General features: G+C 38.5%; 1 protein-coding gene across 3 annotated transcripts in view; it reads left to right on the forward strand.

The window, feature by feature from the left end:
- CC2D2A (coiled-coil and C2 domain containing 2A) overlaps positions 1-19,010 on the forward strand; it is a 136,154-nt gene extending 117,144 nt beyond the window's left edge. The window contains exons 29-36 of one of the 3 annotated variants that reach the window (XM_022566980.3): positions 2,205-2,408; positions 5,147-5,236; positions 6,862-6,975; positions 9,829-9,963; positions 14,565-14,687; positions 15,944-16,002; positions 16,828-17,005; positions 18,268-19,010. In XM_022566980.3, coding sequence (XP_022422688.2) covers positions 2,205-2,408; positions 5,147-5,236; positions 6,862-6,975; positions 9,829-9,963; positions 14,565-14,687; positions 15,944-16,002; positions 16,828-17,005; positions 18,268-18,456 — 1,092 coding nt within the window. In that variant the 3' untranslated portion in view covers positions 18,457-19,010. Of the gene's footprint in view, positions 1-2,204; positions 2,409-5,146; positions 5,237-6,861; positions 6,976-9,828; positions 9,964-14,564; positions 16,677-16,827; positions 17,006-18,267 lie in introns of those variants that run through there. The other 2 variants (XM_089911692.1, XM_089911693.1) reach the window with 2 other exon arrangements.
- Positions 19,011-22,526: the final 3,516 nt, after the last annotated feature.

Raw genomic sequence — 22,526 nt, forward strand, 5'->3', positions numbered from 1 at the left:
AATGAGTTTAAAGGAAACAGGGATGAATTCAAAAGAGTGCTTTTCTTCACACCACCCTTGTTTCATAATTCTCAGTCTTTCTAAAGTTACAATTATTTATACCCTAGAGTCTGTATACATCCATACCAAAGTCTTGTAAGCTCACCTTTTTCATTTATGTATGTCTTCATCATAACACCTATTCGGTAGCTACCGTGTCTTGGCACTGTGCTGAGTAGGTGGTTATAACGACAACGATGATGATAATGTTAGGATTCAGATGTCAGGGCACATCCCATGAAGAATATACAGGAGGCTTTTGGAAATGCCTCCATCCTATCTATCCGCCACAACCACTACCTCAATTTCTTAGGATACAGCAATCAAATTAGAAACAGGAGCCACAGTCCAGCTCCAATATAAGAGAAGCCAAGACCAATTCAGTATACTAGATCCTATTAAAAGTCATAAAAAAGTAATGGGATGTTCTCTGTGCTCTCATTCATTCATTCAACAACATTCGTTAAACACTTACCATGTGCCTACTATGTACTATGTACTATGTGTGTAGTATCCTCGACACTGAAGGTAAAAAACTAGATCAAAACAAAATCCCTGACTTCAAGAATCTTGCTCTATGAGGGAGACAGAGTAAACAAATATATCAGCAGTTTTAAATGCTAAAATAAGTAAAGCAGAGTATGAAGGGGATATTTAGATGTATTTCCTTTCTCGAAAACAAACAAAACTTTCAAGCACTACCTAGAATGTAAATCTTACCTAAAAATTGATTTTCTAATAAAATTTTGAGTTTGTTTTAAAATCCTTTGAAATGTAAGCAACCATACATACATTTTTATACTAAACAACAAAAATCTTGTAAAAACATTTAAATATTTGCTTTTTTCCATGCTACGTTTCAACAATGGCTTGAAGGAAAAATGACACCCTATGTCCAGAGACAACTGAAATCTGTTTTGTTTCAGCTGCTTTGAGTTGGACATATATACACTACAAAACGTAAAATAGATAGCTAGTGGGAAGCAGCCACATAGCACAGGGAGATCAGCTCGGTGGTTTGTGACCACCTAGAGGAGTGGGATAGGGACGGTGGGAGGGAGGGAGACGAAAGAGGGAGAAGATATGGGAACATATGTATATGTATAGCTGATTCACTTTGTTATAAAGCAGAAACTAACATACCATTGTTAAGCAATTATACTCCAATAAAGATGTTAAAAACAGGGGCTTCCCTGGTGGCACAGTGGTTGAGAGTCCGCCTGCCGATGCAGGGGACACGGGTTCCTGCCCAGGTAGAGGCCCACGTACAGAAGAAAAAAAAAAAAAAAAAGATGTTCAAAACAAAACAAAAAAAGTCTGGGAATTGGCTCATCTTGGATCAGAGAACCACTTAAAAAAACTACTATACATTTGCTGTTTCGAGTTCTGCTTCCTTTTACCTTGAGACCCATTACTATTATTTAGTATGTTGGTTATGGATTTAAAACTTTTTAATACATCCATATATACTTGTAAATTTGTGGTCCTTTTAACATGAGTTGCTTTACCTTTGCATTTGAAATGTTTGATTTCTGAGCCCTCTCCCCTCTAAAACCAACATCAAAATACGCATAAAACAATTGCTTGGTCTCATCAATCAGAAGTAGTACATCATAGTTTAATTTTTATATGTTGCTTTATTAATCCAATAATTTCCATATGGCTGCTTGCCTGTTGACTACTTCCTTTCAATGCTGGTGAATATATATATATATATATTTTTTTTTTTTTTTTTTTTTTTTTTTTTTTGCGGTACGTGGGCCTCTCACTGTTGCGGCCTCTCCTGTTGCGGAGCACAGGCTCCGGACGCGCAGGCTCAGCGGCCGTGGCTCATGGGCCCAGCCGCTCCACGGCATGTGGGATCTTCCCAGACCGGGGCACAAACCTGTGTCCCCTGCGTCGGCAGGCGGACTCTCAACCACTGTGCCACCAGGAAGCCCGGGTGAATATATTTTAAGTGTTTAATGAATCCATCTAATTTTTAAATTATAAATATAATTAAGTAAAGCTTCAGGAACACTGGGGCCTGACAATTTTGTAGGGGGGGTCACTAAATCATACTTCCTGAAGCACACATTGAGTTCATGTTGACTGTGGTATCTGAATAGGTTCTACTGTATCTCCTGTAATGATATACAAACTCCATGGAGTCTTTATTTTTGAAGTTTGATTCTCAGGAAGATGAGAAATTGCTTCAAGCGACTGAGAAGTTTCAAGCTGAATGTGCCTTGAAGTTTCCAAATCGTCAGTGCCTTACAAGAGTGGTTGACATTAGTGGGAAAACCGTCTTCATTACTCGTTATCTCAAGCCTTTAAATCCTCCTCAGGAGCTCCTTAACACTCACCCCAACAATCCCCAGGCAACAGCAGTAAGTATTTCACAGCCAATCGGTGTTGACGCTAAAAAGGTTTTAAAGTTTCGGTATATTGCCCTCTTAATTAACACATTTCATAGTACCTAGGATAGTAACTAGATCAAGATCATTAATGATTAAAGTAATGATTAAAACTCCTTTAGTACCATGAGGCTTACTTTCTTTAGAAAAGTCTGAAGGTACCAGTGAGGATAATAATCCTTAGTCCATTCTTTCAGGGAACAATTAATTATTGAGTGCTTACTGTGTCCCTGACATTACATTGGGTGCTGGAAAACTAAAATTTGGAAGACGCTCTACACTTTCACGTCTTATACAAACATGTTTTCAGGGCTTCCCTGGTGGCGCAGTGGTTGAGAGTCCGCCTGCCAATGCAGGGGACACGGGTTCGTGCCCCAGTCTGGGAAGATCCCATGTGCCGCAGAGCGGCTGGGCCCGTGAGCCATGGCCAGAGCCTGCGCTCCACAACGGGAGAGGCCACGAGAGTGAGAGGCCCGCGTACCGCAAAAAAAAAAAAAAAAAAACCAAAACATGTTTTCATTACGTATTCTCTATAACTCTGCTAGAATTTGAACCTAGGCCTCTGACTTAGAACTCGTGCACATTCTATTATACCAAGATAACTACTCAATATTATATTTAATGCTGTAAGCATCATTAAATTCAAATTAAGCAAAAATTATTTTTTTGTTTTTTTTAGATGAGTGATATGCTTAAAAAGTGATATGCTTAAAAAGTATTTCCTAGTTTACCTACCAAGCATGTAGGTTTATTTGGTTTTCTTATATATATCTATACCTGCAAATAAGCATATCATTACCCTGTTCCTAAATTACTAAATTAATGACTTATTAGCAGCAATTACTCTCTATACTATCCACACGCCAAAGACAGTTAGGGTTACTGTGTCCACTTAAGAATAGCCCATTCAGCATACAGTTCTGTTCGTGTGAGATTGCGACGGGTATGGTGCTTTGCAGGCAGACAATGATGCATGAGTATTTAATGGCCTGGTATGGATGTGCTTTACGGGGATGGCCTACATGCAGCAGGATTTTAGCTGAAAGCCCGGTAGGTTTAAGTTAAACAGATCTACATGCTTGGCAAGCTGATTCTAATATTTATGCAGCAGTGCAAAGGGCAAAAAAATAACAAAGACAATCCTGAAGAGAAAGAAGAACTCAGTGGGAAGATCTGCCACGTCATAACCAGATACTTATGAGACTGTAGTAATTAAGGTAAAATGGTATTGAACACAAATAATAAAGAGAAAAATGGAAGAGAATTTAAAAATCCAGAATAGGTCTACTCTAATACTAACCCACTCAAACTTGATATATGACAAAGCTGGCATTGGAAATTAGTAAAAATTGACTATTACATAAATTGTATTGGGATCACTGATTTTACACATGGAAAAAAAAATAGATTCCTGCTGCACACCATTCAACAAATAGATTGAGGACTTAAATATGAGAGGCATTTTTATCTTTATGACCTGAGGTAGGAAGTTCCTTAAACAAGCCAGAAAAAAGCACTACAGTAAGTCCACTACATACGAATCTTCAAGTTGCAAACTTTCAAAGGTGTGAACGTGCATCTGGTTCCAGCAAGGAACCAGAACCTGTGTCATCAGCATCAGGCGTGAGTGAAATTGCAGCTTGCCCTCCATCTCCTATTGCTGACAATCCTTCAGCTCTACCATCTCCCACCTCCTCTCCCTCCTCCAGTCAGTAACTCTTCTTGCCTGTTCACTTGGTGCCAGCCCCTGTATGCCAGCTGTTGGACTGCACTACTGTACTTTTCAAAGTACTTTACTGTAAGATTTAAAATGTTTTCTTTACTTTTTGTGTTTGTTTTTTTTTAAGTATTATGTGTGAAAAGTATTATAAACTTATTACAGTACAGTACTATACAGCCAATTGTGTTTGGGTCCCTAGGCTAACTTTGTCGGACTTACGAAGAAATCGGACTTATGAACTCGCTCTCGGAATGGAACTCGTTCGTATGTAGGGGACTTACTGTAACTATAACGAGAAAGAATAAATTTGACCATATTAAAACTGAGAACTTGAGTTAGCAAAAAACAGCACAAAGGAAAAGACAAGCCACAATCAGGAGAGGACATTTACAACATATGTAATAGACAAAGGAATAGTAACTAGAATATATTTTTTAAAAACTACAAATCAATTTAAAAATGTACAAAATACTTGAATACAAATTCACAGAAGTGGAAACATGAAAGGCCAATAAGCATATAAAAAGATGTTCAGCCTCCTGAACAATTATAGAAATAATGAGTTACAACCACAGTGATGCACCCATCTTGGTTTCTAAATACTACTGCCCTCTAAAAGGAACCAGGACTTCTTAGAGAAATGGCTGCTTTCAGGACTGGGCTAGAGAAAATACAAGATGATCTTCGAGAGTCTTGTTATAAGGGGGGGGGGGCGGGCGCGGGAAGAAGATGAGAACATTTCAAAGAGACCCAAGAGCCATTTTCTTCATCTGTAAAAGATGGATAATAACAATAATCTTCCTCAGGATGTTTGGAGAGGATTAAATGAGATAATATTTAACACAACACTTAGTAAGCACTTGTGAGCATTCGTTTCATTTTGTTCACATAAATGTTTGTGATATATGAAACTTTCTTCCAAGAAATGAGATAGACGATCCAGCTTTCTATTTTATTAGAAAAATGATTACAGCTAATTTTGTTTAAACAGGAACTGGTGGCTCGATATGTGTCTTTGATTCCTTTCTTGCCTGACACTGTTTCATTTGCTGGTATCTGTGACCTGTGGAGCACATCTGATGTAAGTAGTTCTCCCTCACAGACTTACTAGTTTGAGCTGATTTCATGGAACATTAGTAAATGGCTTGCATAATTTTAAATTGCAACACCCATTAGTTATTATAAAAATCTACACAGCCATTTGTTTAGCAGGATGAGCTAAATTCTGAGGTACTTTTTTCTTCCTGGTTCAACTTGCCCAAAGTTCAGAAATTAAACAAAAAAATTAATTATTTGCGCACACACACACACTCGCACCCACACACACAAAACCACTTCAGATGTCTTAATGCTAATTTATCCTCTCAATGTTACCTTAACATCCCAATTTTATTCATAAAATAATCAAAATCACATTCTCTATTACATTTGGAAATTGCATATTCCTTAATTTATGGGCTTCTAAAGGCATGTCATTATCCATTATATATTTCTTGGTCACCTATCACATGTCAGACACTGTACTTAGTTCTGGCTATGAGCAAAATAAAATGGCCTCTGACCTCATGGAACTTACAATCAACGTATGCTACATAAACTTCCAAATGAGTCTTCAGTAGTATGAAACAAACATGTATTATCACTGGTATTCATTCTGCTTCTGGATCTCATGTTGTACTGTGTTTGCATAAAATTGAACTGTGGTATACAACTCCCTTTGAAGGATAGCTCTAAAAGGAAGAAGCTGAAGTACACTTAAAATTTCTTGCTCCCCAATATATTTTGGCAACACAATGTTCACAATTTTAGAGATAAAATTTCCACAACCTCAAGATATCTATAAGAAGGTATACGAAGAACAGAATATAGTTCATGTGCTCTAGAGCCAGAATGGCTTTTCCACTTCCTAGGTATTGCCTCGTCTCCCTGTGCCTCCACTTCCTCATCTGTAAAATGGGAAGATGAGAGTATCGCCCTCAAAGGTTTGTTCCAGGATCAAATGAATTGATGCATGCAATGCGCTTAAAACAGTGTGGTGGCCACGGTGGGAGGACAGGATGTGAACAGGCAGAGCACAGAGGACTTCTAGGGCAGTGAAAACACACTGCATGATACTGTAATGACAGACTTGTCAAAACCCACAGAACGTACAACACCAGGAGTGAACCCTATATATAAACTATGGACTTTGGGTGATCATGGTGCGTCAGGGTAGGTTTGTCAGTTGCAACCCACGGCGGCACGCCTGGTGGGGGATGTTGATGGTGGAGGAGCCTGTACCTGTGGGGGGGCAAGAAAGTGCGGGGAATCTCTGTGCTTTCCTGCCAGCTTTGCTGTGAACCTAAAACTGCTCTAGAAAATAACGTCTTCACAAAGGAAGTCTTTCGTACATAGGGAGCTACCATATGTAAGTTCAAAATAAAACGTGGAACTTTGAAATTTGTCTCCCACACCTCACCCCATAATTGATTCTAGAAATCATGTCATCGATGTCAGAGAAAATACCATGTCCGACTAAAAGTGTTGCGGTATTTTTTATTTTAATGAATTAACAACACAGTACCAACATTTGGAAAAATCTTTTTTAAATAGATCTTATCCTTGAAGGTACTAATTTTAACAATGACTTTTTAAAATCCTATACAGCCAATCTAGAATGAAGCGGCCAGTCAATGCAACATAATGTTTTGTTTTTAATTTGGTCAGCAATTTCTTGATCTCCTGGCAGGAGACGAAGAAGAGCATGCAGTATTACTATGCAATTACTTCCTCTCCCTGGGTAAGAAGGCCTGGCTGGTGATGGGCAATGCTATTCCTGAGGTAAGACCACATAGGTTGGCTCTAACAAAGTGTCCTTGGCTAACATGGATGGCTGTGTTATGTTCCAAATCATGGACAGGACTTATTTTCATAACAATTCTTTGAGTTGCAAGGAAAGTAGCCCAGAGATTCCACAACAGGAAGAGAGAACCAGCGATAAAACATGAAGTGGTTTTCAGGGTACTCGGGCCCTGCACAATGCTTCAGGGTGTTTTTGGCAAATCGGAGCCCTTTACCACCCACAGTCCCCACCTAGCTCTGTCCTTTTAGCAAGAGCCCCCTCCCGCCCATGCTACTAAGAATTCTGATTCCCTTAGTGATCTAGTGTTATTCATGCCAAGGATCGAAGGGGATCTGAAGAAGTGCGGCAAGGACAGAGAGTCTTTCACGCCTGCTTCATCCACAGGCATCTGCTATTAACCCGGCAGGCAAAGGGCAACAAGGCAGATAACCACAGGAACAAAGAAAAGAATGTCCACAGCTATATTTTGGTATCACCATTGTTATTTTTATTAGACTGGAGATAGCGACTACTAAAATTTGTTTCCCCAGCCCACTGCAAATATCCCGAAATTTGGGGCACGTTTTGGGGGTAATTTTGGGTACAAACTTAGAAAAGTCATATGGACTGAAACAGCTTATCCAAAGAGTGTTTCAAAAAGAAGGGCTCTAGGAATCCTTAGGAATTAGACAGCACAGGTTGCTACTAGACAGGCAGTATCATATCTGAATCCTAATTCATGCTCCATCATTATCTCCCAGATAGCCTGGTACAAGGAACAGAATAATGGGCTAGGAAGTCACAAGGCCTGCCTGGGTTCAAGGTTATGCCCACTCCTCATGAGCTGTGTGACTTTAAGCAAGTCACTTCACAACTCTGAGCCTTATAATGAAAGTGGGAGAGTAAGTTTTGCCCTGCCTTCCCCAGAAGCCTATAGTGAGCATCAAATGAAATCATACATGAGAAATAAATGAATGAATAAATGTTCATTGTAAAAAGAGAATCTAATAATACATAAGTATTCTGAATTAAAAGTTAAAGTCCTTCTTCAGGCTCTAACTCCCAATCCCACTCCTTGGGTGTACTCATTGTCAAGAGTTTAGTAAGTATCCTCTCAAATTATCTTCTATTCATTTACATAATTATAAATGTGTATCAAATATTAATTACTGTATTAGAAATAGAAGTAGTATTCAGATATAATCAGCCTTCTAAATACTTAAAAGGCAATCTTAACTGATTCTAAAAAGAAAATGCAGTGACTACTTATTTCCATCAATAATCATTCTTCAGCCAATCATAAGATATCTTGCCATTTGCAATAACATGGATAGACCTAGAGGGTATTATGCTAAGTGAAGTAAGTCAGAGAAAGGCAAATACTGTATGTGGAATCTAAAAAAGCAAAACAAATGAACAAACATAATGAAACAAACAGTCATAAAGGGCTTCCATAGTGGCGCAGTGGTTAAGAATCCACCTGCCAATGCAGGGGACATGCGTTCAAGCCCTGGTCCAGGAAGATCCCACAAGCCACGGAGCAACTAAGCCCGTGTGCCACAACTACTGAGCCTGTGCTCTAGAGCCCACGACCCACAACTACTGAAGCCCGCATGCCTAGAGCCTGTGCTCCACAACAAGAGAAGCCACTGCAGTGAGTAGCCGCGGCTCGCTGCAACTAGAGAAAACCTGTGCACTGCAATGAAGACCCAATGCAGCCAAAAATAAATTAATTTTTTTTAAAAAAGAAAAAAAAAAGAAACATAGATACAGCAAAAAAACACAGGTGGTTGCCAGAGGGGAGGAGGGGGGAATGGAGGGGGAGGAGGGGGGAACGGGGGAAAGAGGGGGCAATGGGGGGAGGAGGGGGGAATGGGGGGAGGAGGGGGGAATGGGGGGAGGGGGGAATGGGGGGAGGAATGAGGGGGAGGAGAGAAATAGGTGAGGAAGATTAAGTACAAACTTTTAGTTACAAAATAAATGTTACAGGTATGAAATATACAGTGTGGGGAATATAGTCAGTAATTATGTAATATCCTTGTATGGTGACAGGTGATAACTAGACTTTTCATGATGATCAGTTTGAAATGTACAGACATTATCAAATAACTATGTTGTGTACCAGAAACTAACATAGTGTTGTAGGTCAATTATACTTCAAAAACAAGTTCATACAAAAGAGATCAGATTTGTGGCTATCAGAGGCAGGGGATAGGGGGAAGGGGAATTAGATAAGGTAGTCAAAAGGTACAAACCTCCAGTTATAAGATAGATAAGTTCTAGGGATGCAATATACAACATAATAAAGATAATTAACACTGCTGTATGTTATAAATGAAAGTCGTTAAGAGAGTAATCCTAAGAATTCTCATCACAAGAAAAAAATTTTTTTTTCCTATTTCTTTTAATGTATCTGTATGAGATGATGGGTGTTCACTAAACCTACTGTGGTCATCATTTCATGATGTATGGAAGTCAAATCATTATGTTGTACACCTTAAACTTATACAGTGTTGTACATCAATTATATTTCAGTAAAACTGAAAAAAAAAAACCCACAACATACCCCATTTAACTTAAAAAAAAAAAAAAGGATATGTCGGTTGAGTAACATGACCACTATTCCTATTTGGTCACTATATCACACTAGTTGCACATGCAAGAATTTTGCAAAAATAAACTTTTGATTTTATTAATTCAGCATAATCTAGAACTGCAAAATAATTTTCACCATTAGCCATGGGGTTTAGAAATTAGGGGTCCAACTAAAATAATGAACTGTCTATACAAACTACTCTTGACCCTAATAGCATAATTAATCGGAAACTGGTTTAATGGCTATTTTCCTTCAGGGTCCAACTGCCTATGTGCTAACTCGGGAGCAAAGTCACTATTTAATATGGAATCCCTGCAGTGGACATTGTTATGGACAATTTGATACATTCTGCCCCTTAAAAAGCGTGGGCTGTTTAATAGGTCCCGATAATGTAAGTATTACCATTTCCTCTTAAATGTGGTTGACTATTGCTTTTTTTAAATTGATCTACTGATTTTAATAATATTTTGTGTCAAAAAAATTTATATAAACATATATAATACCAATTAAAGAAACGCAGTGTCAAGCACAGTGGCAGAACTGTTCTAAATAAAAACTTCTGGTTGAATTAGTCACCTGATCTTCGAGAAGCAGAATGAGGTTAAAGAAAGAATTTAGGATTTAGATTCAGACGACCTGAGTTTGTATTCTGGCTTGTCCTGTTTTCCCTTCCAAAGTAAGAGTTTACAATGCCGAACTCATAGTGTTTTGAGAACTAAATGAGCCAAATTTATCACCTGAAAAGACTGTCTTTCTTTTCTTCCTTTTCTTTTTCTAAGAGATTCCCAGGTACCATCAGGTGAGTCTGCTTGCACCCAGTTTGGGAGGCCATTTAACTGTGAAGGGTACTCTATAAGGCACTGGTTAAAAACATGAGTTATGGGATCACGCTGCCTGAGTTTAAATTCTAACATCATCATTTACTAGTTATGTAAGCTTAGGAAAGTTTCTTAATCTTATACAGCATCAGTTTCTTCACTGGTAAAATGAAGGTATTTGTTAGTAATTACTTTACAGAGTAGTTGTGAGAAGTAAATGAGATAATCAATGCAAAGCAGCTAACATACAGTAGCAACCCTGTGCTGGCTACTGTGACTGTTTTTATAATCATTATCTACCTGAGTGTTCTCTGAACTTTATCTGTCAGAAAAGTCATTTGAGCATATATCCCCAATATATGTATTTTTATTTATAAATTATATATGTATTTACCTATGGATCAATATATTATTTATATTACACACAGAAGAAACTCTTAAAATGAAAAGAAATAATTAGAAGATCTAATATTTCTTCTATTATGTCTGTGATGTGCACCCTACCTTGAAGACCACTGGTCTATGGGTTACTACTATAATTAGAGATAACATATGCCAAGCACTCAGCAAAGTACCTATCTTTCATAGGTATTCAGCAAATGGTAACTATTATTAACTACAAGTGTGAAAAGAGCAGTGTAGTGTACGATTTGCATGTTATTATTTTTAATTAAAAGCAGTATCATAATCATAAATGATCTGCTAAGCTCCATCTATTAATACATGTAGAGAACCACCTTAAGGTCATATTAGTAATCAGGCAGAGTCAACAGGCATTGAAAAAACCTACAGAGAACTCCATTCTTTGTCAAAATTATTAGTTCTCAAAACAATTACTGTATGGTTGACTAATTCACATAAAGCCCAAGTTCTGTGAGAAAGAAAGACCCCCTCTCCTCCTCTTCTAACAAGACATGCAGCAGTGGCTCATGATGCCGGCCATCCCACATGGCAGCTGCTCTGAACCTGCTCTAAGCCTCGGCCACCCTCAGGCGAGGACCTCAGGCTCGCTTTGCAGGCCTGGCACTCTGAAACCTCAACTGCCCCTGCTCTACCACACCACCTCTTTGGACTGTCAGCCTTTTTCCTCCTTCACTCCTTTGCCAAAAAGTAAGTCTCCCCCTTCCACCCATGTTTGTGTTTCTACTCCTGTTCCAACACTGGGCTCCACTAACTGTCCCAACTTGGCCTCTATATGTTTTCTCTCTCCTTCTCCACCAATAGGCTCAGAAGTCCAACAATTCTAAAATATGCTTCTCCCAACCTGGCTACAGCCTAAACTACCATTGCCCCTCCTTCCTTTCCTTCCAAAATTCTTTAAATACTAATTATATGCTCTGCTTCCACTTCCTCAGTACACTCAGACTTTAACCGCCTATAATCTAGCCCTCTTCCCTGACCATTCTACAGAAATACCCTCTGAGAAGTACCATTGTCTTGCTAATGCATAAATAAATCCAGTGGTTTACTCCATTCCTCACTCTCCTGTCCTTTTCTATGGCACGTGACACAACTAATCACCTCTTCATGGAAAAAAACACTTTCTCATCCTCGGTTTACTGATAAAGGACTGTTGATTTTCATTTCTCTGCAATAGTTCCCTAGGTTTCTTCCACTGGCTTTTCTTTCCACACCTTAAAAGTAGATTTTCCTGAAAATTCTACATTTAGATTTCTTGCAGAACCACACATTATTTATTATAGCTCTATCTAGTTTATCCTGGCAAAAAAAGTCATAATTCTGTCACTAGCCCCAGAATCTTTGGGTCCTGAATTTTCAGCTGTTTGCTAGACACCCAGATGCTTTACCAAAATCACAAACTCAGGCCATCCACAACTCGTATCATTTCTCCTTTATCTCTAAAAAGAGCTCCTCCTCCTGGCCTTCCTACTTCTGTGGATGTCAGTTACCCAGATTCAAACCCCAGAACTGTCCTTGATTTTCCCCCTCCCTCACTTCCTCCTACTTCAATCCTTTTGATACCAACTCATATAGATTCTACCTCTTCTGTTTCCAGGTCATATCATTATTGTTTCATCCTACATTACTATAAGTAGCCAACTAAATAATTTGTCTCCAATTCAGTCCATTATTTGGTACACTGATACCTGTTACTGAATTTCAGCTTTCATCATTCAATGGCTCAAAAAGTACTGAGGGTACCTCACTGTATACAGTGTATACAGTGTATACAGATTTAAAAATAAATGTCTCACCTTGGATTTGAAAGCCCTATGTAACCTGACTTCTTTTTTTCCAGTGCTATTTCCCACTACTTTCTGCACATTCCCTACCCTACGGCCAAATTATAGTTCTTAAAGACCTTGCCTTCTTTAAACGACTTGCCCCTACCCCCTGCTGTCTAATCTCAAAAGAGCAAGGAATATTCCTGTTAAAATAGAAGGAAATTATGTCACTCATCTGCATAAAACACTCCAGTGGCTTCCTGGCTCACTCAACAGTCAAAGCCTCAATCTTTAAAATGGCCCACAAGGCCTTCTATGATCTGACAGCTGCCCTGCCCCCATCACCTTCTGCTGATCTCTTTCTTGCTCTAATGTGCTCACTCCTCTGAAGTCACTTTGTCTTCTTTGCTGTCCCTCAGACACATCAGACACACCGTGCATCTGCTATTTCCTCTGCATAGATGACCCTTCCCCTGACCAGGTATCTTCATTAATTTCTCCCTCACTCCTTCATGCTCTTTCCAGTGAAAACGTCTCTGCCTACCCTAAAATTTCACCTCTTCCTGCATAGTTTTCTCCATAGCCCTTGTAAGGTTAGCTTTTGCCACAACAAAATACCAAAAACCCATCCCCAAAAGAAATGGCTTCAGACAATTATTCTCATGGATCTGAGTCAGGTGGGATGGTTCTGCTGACCTAGGCTGGGAGAGCCCTGCTTCATGCATTTTTATTCTGGGACTCAGGGCAATGACAATTGGCAGAGGCACAAGAGGGCAAGCAGGAACACACAGAGCTGCTTAAGCTTGGACACAGAAGTCACATAATGACACTGCTATCCCATTCTACTGGCCAAAAGTCAAGAGGCAAGGAAATACATTTCTGCCCTTTTAGTGGGAGTAACTGCCAAGTAACAGGGCAAAGGCTGTGGGTATAGGAAGGGGTGAGGAACTGGGGCCAGGGATGCAATCTACCACATCTTGTATCATCTGATATCCTATGTATTTGTTTGTTTGCACTGTCTTTTCCTTAGCTACTGCATGCTGGTAGAAACTATGTTTCATTCACAACTTTATCCACAGTGATTAGAGCTGAGACTAAATATAAGGTACTTGATTATGTTGAATGGACAAATTCACCACTCATGCACACAGTTACTCAATATGCCTACCACACGCCAACCAGGAGCTGTGCTGGATGCTAATGATACAATGGTGAATAAAGCACATGGCAAATGTCCTCAAGGCAACATCTAATAGTCTAGTGAGATAAACAACTATAAATAATGATAAATACTAACAACAGTAATAAAATAGCTAACAATTATTGAGTACTTACTATGTACCAGGTATTGTTCTAAGAGGTATAAATGTATCAACTCATTTAATGTTATCATCCTTATGAGGTTAAGTACGATCATCCCACTTTTATAGAGGAGGAAACTGAGGCATACGGTAATTAAACTGTCCAAAGTCACACAGTTAGTAAACGTTGGAGCCAGAATTCAAATGCAAGTGGTCTGGTTCCAGAATTAATATGCTACAGTGCCTCAATAAGACAGGTGCTATCTCAGAGGTTACAGAGTGCTGTGGAAGCAAAGAGATGGACACCTACCACAATTAGGAGGCTGGGAAGAGCAAGGTTAGGAAAGGCTAGCCCGAGAAGGGAGTAGCCTTGTCTTCTTCCAAAAGATTCTAAGTGTCTTATCACCAGGAACTACCTTATTTCATCAACCTACAATTAATCGTAAGGTGCACCTCAACTGCAGGTATAAAAAATGTTAAAAAAGAAAAAAAGGCTGGTGACAACTATACGATGCCACTGATCATAAAGTGCTTATCAGTCTTAAAAATCAAAATGACAAAAACATGTGCAAGCTACATGTTCCCTTTCTGTCTCTCTCTGCTGTCTCTCTTTATATAACATACATACACACATGTATACACATACATCTGCTACCATATATGCTAATGTAGTCTTGTCTTTTTTAGATTTGGTTTAATATTCAACAATATGATTCCCCATTAAGGATGAATTTTGATGTCACCAAGCCCAAGCTATGGAAATCTTTCTTTTCAAGAAGGCTTCCATATCCTGGCCTTTCCAGTGTTCAGGTATAATTTTTTTATTAACAATTAAATGTAGATATAGAAAGTGAGGAATGTGATATCGTTATATTGGGTAGCCAGATATATTTTGACCCTTAATTCCACTCCTAGATATTTAGTCTAGAATAATATGTCATCTTCAAAGTTAGTTAAGCCCAATAAGAAAGACCAACATATCATGAACCAGTACACAAATATGTGGAAGAGTAAGTTTTGATACAGAGTCCCATGACCCAAAAGAATACCACAAAATATATTTCATTTAATTTTTTCAATGGTGGTCTCAATTCACTAAATTAATTTCATCACTGCTATTGAAACCTGAAATCAAACTGCAGGGCATGATCCAGGAGGGGCTCATAACATTAATTTAGAGGGTCCTGGACAGTAATAGATTATAAATAGTAAGCATGAGAACTGTTTACTAAAACTTTAAATGTGATAGCTATAGATATATAGATACTGTGTGTGTAATATAAAATGTATTTTTTACTGTGGATCAAACCTTTCCAAAAGAAGTTTTAAGAAAAATCACCCTAGAGAAATTCTCCCATGTATACAAGGTAACATAACAATTTTCATAGGAGCACTGTTTGCAAAAGCCTAAAACTGGAACAACAGAAGAGATAAATTATGGTATACAGTAGAATATTTTATAGTAGTTACACAAATGAATTAATATTCATGAATATTAGTAAGCACACTGAAAATATGTATCTGCTATTCTAAATATAATGTTAAGGGAGAAAAAATGGCATGTTTACAGTATAAAATTATTACATAAATTTCAGAAAACATGCAGTACAATATATTGTTTAGGGATACATACATCTGTAGTTAAGTCATAAACACATTTCACTAATTTGCCTATCTCCACTGACTATAATGTAAACACCATGAGAGCAGGGATTTTATTCACAGCTCTGTCCCCTTCACTTGTGTAAGTAAGTGCCTGGCACACACAGTAGGTATTCAGTATATGTTGAATGAAAGAGTGCTAAAAAACAAATTCAGATCATGGTTACTTCTGTGACAGAAAAGGGTGATAAAATTGAGAAAGAACCACAAAGCATTATAATTTGTGATGCTTTACTTAAAGTAGGTCTTGGGTATATTTGCATCTGTTACATTATCCTCGATGTCTAACTAACTGAATGTCTGAGAGTTCATAATTAAAAAAAAAAATTTAGAAAAGGATGTATAGCTATTGAAATTAAGTGTAACTGATTTCTAAAATTCCTGAACTATTTTTTCTTTTATAGCCAGAAGAGCTAATTTACCAGCGCACCGACAAAGTGGCTGCAGCTGAACTACAAGACAGGTCACTTGATATCCATAAATGCATATGCAGTCTGTCACTAGGAGTGTTAATATCCAACTAAACAATTTTCCACCTGGATCAATGTAAAATAATTTGGGCAATTAAACTTTAATTCATGTTTATAGATGCAGAGTACAAATGTGATCTCTAAATCCCAAGGCTCAAAAGAAGGCTTTAGCATCAGCATGGTGTGAGACATACAGCAGTGAAATCCAGCAATGATAGGTAGTTCTCCAGAAACTTAACCTCAGATTTAGAGTTCAACGTCATGTTATTTATGGGTCTTGTTCAGACGATATCATAACCCTCAGCTTAAATATGCCTATTTTGTCCAATTAGTGCTTAAGTGAACTTCAGCTATTTTAAAAACCTAACACATGTACAAAGCTAGTAAGAGCCTATTTGAGCCCCAATAATACTTATAATGCTATAAAATAGAACTTATTTCCCCAGTTTCACACGTGTGGAAACTGAGGCTCAGAGAGGTCCACATACTTGTCAAGTGTTAAAGGGGGCTTCTGAACCCAGCCAGACCTTTCTAGTTTCAAAGCCTGTGTGCCCTTTCTACTGTCTCAAGCTGTGTGAAGAGCAGCATGTCAAGCTGCACAAGATTAAATGTGACCCTTTTTAAGGTATTATTACTAAAAAATACCAATTTACTCTCAACTGCGAAATTTCAAATACAGCCTTATTTGGGATCCTAAGAACAACAAATTCCCCCCAAAAATCTTGTTTCTTCTAATAGTTTCAGAATACTATTTTTTATTTTTGTTTACAAGGGAAAAGTCAAGTCACCAAAAAATGGAACTTATCTTTTATAAACAGGATTGAAAAAATACTAAAAGAAAAAATCATGGACTGGAGGCCTCGCCATCTGACTCGGTGGAATAGATACTGTACCTCTACTCTGCGTCACTTCTTGCCTCTATTAGAAAGAAATCATGGAGAAGATGTGGAAGACGACCACAGAGCAGAACTGCTGAAACAGCTAGGAGACTACAGGGTAAGTAGTTCATTTCAAATTGGAAATTGCTCAGTACTATGGGTTTTTGGAATCAAAATGCCTAAATTACTCCCCAAAGTACACAGATGAAGCAGCACAGACTAAAAAATGTGATTAGAAGTTCAAATCTCAAGAATGAACCTACCATTAAAGAGCAAAATGCCTCTATAAAACCAAAACACCACCTTTTTTTGTAGGAGGGTCCTATGAAAAATAATATCTTTTATAAAATTGCAAGAGCATTAAATAAAATGAAAATATCTGGCTAAATCACATTAGACTCAACTGAGCATAAAGATGAAACCAACCATTCTTGGTCAGATTTTTTTTTTAAAGGATATTTTATACTAATTGCTTTTCATTGCTAAGAAAAATTCTCATTAATAGGCTTTCTCTACTGCCTGTCAGTAGTGCTCTGTGTTCACATCCTTTATCTGGATCCTAAAACCTAGAAAGTAGTCTCAAACTAAAACAGTAAGCCTCATTGGCTAAACAGTATGAAATCAAGTTGTACATTTAATTCTACTCACGGACTAAAAATTACCTTTACCTTATAAGGCTCATTTTTCAGCTGGGATGTTTTCAATTCAAGTAACAGAAAACTTACTTCAAACAAGCTTGAACATTAACAACTTATGGGCTTATTTAGGTAAAAGTTAGGGGTGAGTAGCTATCAGGGCTATACCACATGTCTGCAAGTCTTCCCACTCTGCCCTCCTCCATGTGGTGGCATCACCCACAGGATGGCTTTTCTTGTGGTAGCAAATGGCTGGAATAGTTCCCAGCAGGACTCACATCTGCACACATATTGCTCTGAGCAGGACAGAGCATCTGCGTGCCACTATCCCTTTCAAGTTTCCTAGATTATACATTCTTTTCTGTAGATCAACACTGAGGCCAAGGGGATAGAAGGTATTAACTTAACCTAGGTCCCTGGAATTGCACGGGTTTCTATGCAAACTTGGGGCTATTAGGAAGAAAGAAGGAAACAGTGGAGAGTGGCTGGGTGACTAACAGGTGTCTTAAACACCAAGTCAGTATGTTAGCAACTAAAACAAAAATCAACATTTAGCCTTTCTCCATTTTCTATATTGCTAATATATAGCTGGACAGAAAAACAAAACTAAATAAATGACTTTAAGATCCAAAAGGAAGACTTCCTATTACGAATATTAAGAACTGTACATACTTACTTAGGGAAAAAAGACAGTGAAAACTTCACGTTCACTAATGACTAAAAATTTTGTTTTGCTTTCCTTCAGTTCTCTGGATTTCCCCTTCACATGCCATACTCTGAAGTGAAGCCTTTAATTGAAGCTGTGTATAGCACTGGAGTACATAATACTGATGCGCCTAATGTTGAATTTGCTTTAGCTGTATATATCCACCCATATCCCAAAAATGTTTTGTCTGTTTGGATCTATGTTGCCTCCCTTATACGCAACAGATAATTTTTTCATTGTATGTTTTATATCATGTAAAAATGATAATTAAGATATGAGAATATTTTTAAGTGCTCTTGATCAAAGGGAAGAAAATACTTACAAATAATGAAATAAAATTATCATTATTTTCAAAATATGCAAAATAAGTTTTTATTTAGTAGTCTGTCTTGTCTCTGCCACTTTGACCCTAAATTCAACTGTGACAACTCAAGAGTTCCCGCTTACCCTATGAGCTTTATTCCTCTATGCTTTTGTACCTGCTCACCTCCTATCTAGAATGCTCTTCTTCTTTGCCAGTAAGACATCCCATGCTCTTAGACTGGAAGAATATTGTTAAAATGGCCACACTACCCAAAGCAATCTATGGATTTAATGTGATCCCTATCAAATTACCCATGACATTTTTCATAGAACTAGAACAAATAATCCTAAAATTTATATGGAACCACAAAAGATCCAGAATTGCCAAAGCAATCCTGAGGAAACTGAACAAAGCAGGAGGTGTAATCCTCCCAGACTTCAGAAAATACTACAAAGCTACAGTAATCAAAACAGCATGGTAGGGGCTTCTCTGGTGGCACAGTGGTTGAAGGTCCGCCTGCCAATGCAGGGGATATGGGTTCATGCCCCGGTCCGGGAAGATCTCACATGCCGCGGAGCGGCTAGTCCTGTGAGCCATGGCCGCTGAGCCTGCGCGTCCGGAGCCTGTGCTCCGCAACGGGAGAGGCCACAACAGTGAGAGGCCCGTGTAATGCAAAAAAATAAATAAATAAATAGCTATTAAAAAAAAACAGCATGGTATTGGCACAAAAACAAGACACATAGATAGAATAGAGAAACCAGAAATAAACCCATACACCTATGGTCAATTGATCTTTGAAAAAGGAGACAAAAATATACAATGGAGAAAAGACAGTCTCTTCAGCAAGTGGATGCTGGGAAAGCTGGACAGCCACATGTAAATCAATGAAGTTAGAACCCTCCCTCACACCATACACAAAAATAAACTCAAAATGGCTTAAAGACTTAAATGTAAGTCGTAATACCACAAAACTCCTGGAAGAGAACACAGGCAAAACATTCTCTGATATAAATCGCAGCAATTTTTTCTTAGATCAGTCGCCCAAGGCAAAAGAAATAAAATAATAAACAAATGGGGCCTAATCAAACTTATAAGATTCTGCACAGCAAAGGAAACCATAAACAAAACAAAATGACTACCTATGGACTGTAAGAAAACATCTGCAAATGGCACAACCAACAAGGGCTTAATTTCCAAAATATACAAACAGCTCACACAACTCAATATCAAAAAAAACAACACAATCAAAAAATGTGAAGACCTAAATAGACATTTCTCCAAAGACATGCAGATGGCCAACAGGCACACGAGATGCTCAATATCACTCATTATTAGAGAAATGCAAATCGAAACTACAATGAGATATCACCTCGCACCGGTCAGAATGGCCATCATCAAAAAGTCTACCAATAAATGCTGGAGAGGGTGTGGAGAAAATGGAACGCTCCTACACTGTTGGTGGGACTGTAAATTGGTACAGCCACTATGGAAAACAGTCGGGAGGTTCCTTAAAAAACTAAAAATAGAGTTACAATATGATCCAGCAATCCCACTCAATCCCCTGGGCATATACCCAGAAGAGACAAAAACTCTTAATTCAAAAAGATACATGCACACCAATGTTCACAGCAGCATTATTTACAATAGCCAAGACATGGAAGCAACCTAAGTGCCCACCAACAGAGGAATGGATAAAGAAGATGTGGTGTATATACATAAACAATGGAATAATTACTCAGCCATAAAGGAGAATGAAATATTGCCATTTGCAACAACATAGATTGACCTAGAGATTATCATACAAATATTATATATCACCTATATGTGGAATCTTAAAATTAATACAAATGAATTTATTTACAAAACAGAAACAGGCTCACAGACACAGAAACCAAACTTATGGTTACCGAAGGGGAAGGTGGGGGAGGGATAAATTAGGAGTATGGGATTAACAGATATACACTACTATATATAAAACTGATGAAGAACAAAGACCTACTGTATAGCACAAGGAACTATATTCAGTATCTTGTAATAACCTATAATGTACTGTATTGTAATGTACCTGAAACTAACATAATATTGTAAATCAACTATATTTCAATTAAAAAAAGAGAGACGGACTTCTCTGGTGGCACAGTGGTTAAGAATATGCCTTCTAATGCAGGAGACACAGGGTTCGATCCCTAGTCAGGGAACTAGATCCCACATGCATGCCGCTACTAAGAGTTTGCATGCCACAACTAAGGAGCCCACGAGCTGCAACTAAGGAGCCCACTGGCCGCAACTAAGAAGCCCACTGGCTGCAACCAAGGAGCACACGTGCTGCAACTAAAGGAGCTGGTGAGCCGCGACTAAGGAGCCCAAAAGCCACAACTAGGGAGTTTGCCTGCGGCAACTAAGACCTGGTGCAACCAAAAATAAAATTTTAAAAAAAGAGAGAGAGATAAGTAATTAGGGAGTTAATTAGATCATAAGGATACAGCCCTCAAGATGGGATTTAGTGCCCTTTAAGAAAAGACAGGAGAGAGCTTACTTCCCCTCTATGCCATGCATGGATACAATGAGAAGATGGCTGTCTACAAGCCAAAAAGAGTCTTCATTAGACAGTGGATCTGCCGAAACCTTGATTCTGGACTTACCAGCCTCTAGAACTGTGAGCACCAACACAGTTGTTGTTTAAGCCATCCAGCTTATGGTACTCTGTTACAACAGCCCAAGCTGATGAAGCCAAAGTCAGATAATACTAAAAGGAATTAAAGGTATGTACTGACACGGAAAGATGTACACAAAATAGAAATATGTAAAACAGGATTTCTCAGTAGCGGCACTATTGACATTCCGGGCCAAGTAATTACTTGTTGTGAAGGTCTTTGTAGGATGTTTAACAGCATCCTTGGCACCTACCCACTAGCTGCCAGTTGCATTCTTCCCCTCTGCCAAGTTGTGACAACCAAGAATGTTTCCAGTCATTGCCAAATGTCTTCTATGGGATAAACTGCCTCCAGCTGAGAACCACTGATGTAGCTGGAATACAGTCTCACTTAAAAGCAAAACAAAACAAAAAACATAAAGACAGAAGAACCAAGTTAAGGAAATTTTACCTTTATTCCCTTATGCCTTTCCCTATCAAATTATGATTATGTGTTTACATGCCTCTGATATTTATACTATGAACCCTTCAAAGGAGAATTCAAGGTCTGACCCATAATAGTCATTACCAATATAGCAATATAGAGACAGGATAGTTGAGTGGTTAAGAGCATGAGCTTTGGAGAAATACTAGTTCTGCCACTTACTAGCTGGGTAATCCATGGGCAAGTTACTTAACCTCTCTGTTACTTAACTTTCCCCATATATAAGATTGGGATGATCACATTACCAACTTCATCACATTGTTGTACTGATTTTAAAAGTCAGTATATTTAAAGTACTTAAAACACTACCCAGTACGTGGCACTTGATGTATGTCAGGTAACACAAGGCATTTTACTTAATTGTTGCCTCTTATTCTAAAAACAGTTTCAATATTTCATAAAATCCATCACAAAGCTCAAGATAAATTTAAACCAAGTGTATATATTGTTTCATTAACCATTAACTACCCACAGAGGTGTGGCCAAGATGGTGGAATAGGAAGACACTGAGCTCACCTCCTGTCACAGGCTCAGGAAAATTACAACTATTTACAGAGCAACCATCTATGAGAACAACTGGCAGAAAGATTTTCCACAACTAAAGATATAACGAAGGACCGCAATGAGATGGCTAAGGGGGTCGGAGACACAGTAGGGTCAAGACCCACACCCCTGGGTAGATGACCCACAAATGGAAAGATAATCTCAATTACAGAGGTTCTCCCCAAGGAGCAAGGGATCCAAGCCCCACACTGGGCTCCCCAGCCCAGGGGTCCTGCACCTGTAAGATGAGCCCCTAGAATGTCTGGGTTTGAAGGCCAGTGGGGTTTGCATACAAGTGGGCTCCACTCTTAAAG

Source organism: Delphinapterus leucas, chromosome 5 (assembly GCF_059928025.1).
Source record: "Delphinapterus leucas isolate spDelLeu-1000000601 "Yukka" chromosome 5, BTC_Dleu_Yukka2, whole genome shotgun sequence".
NCBI lineage: Eukaryota > Metazoa > Chordata > Mammalia > Artiodactyla > Monodontidae > Delphinapterus > Delphinapterus leucas.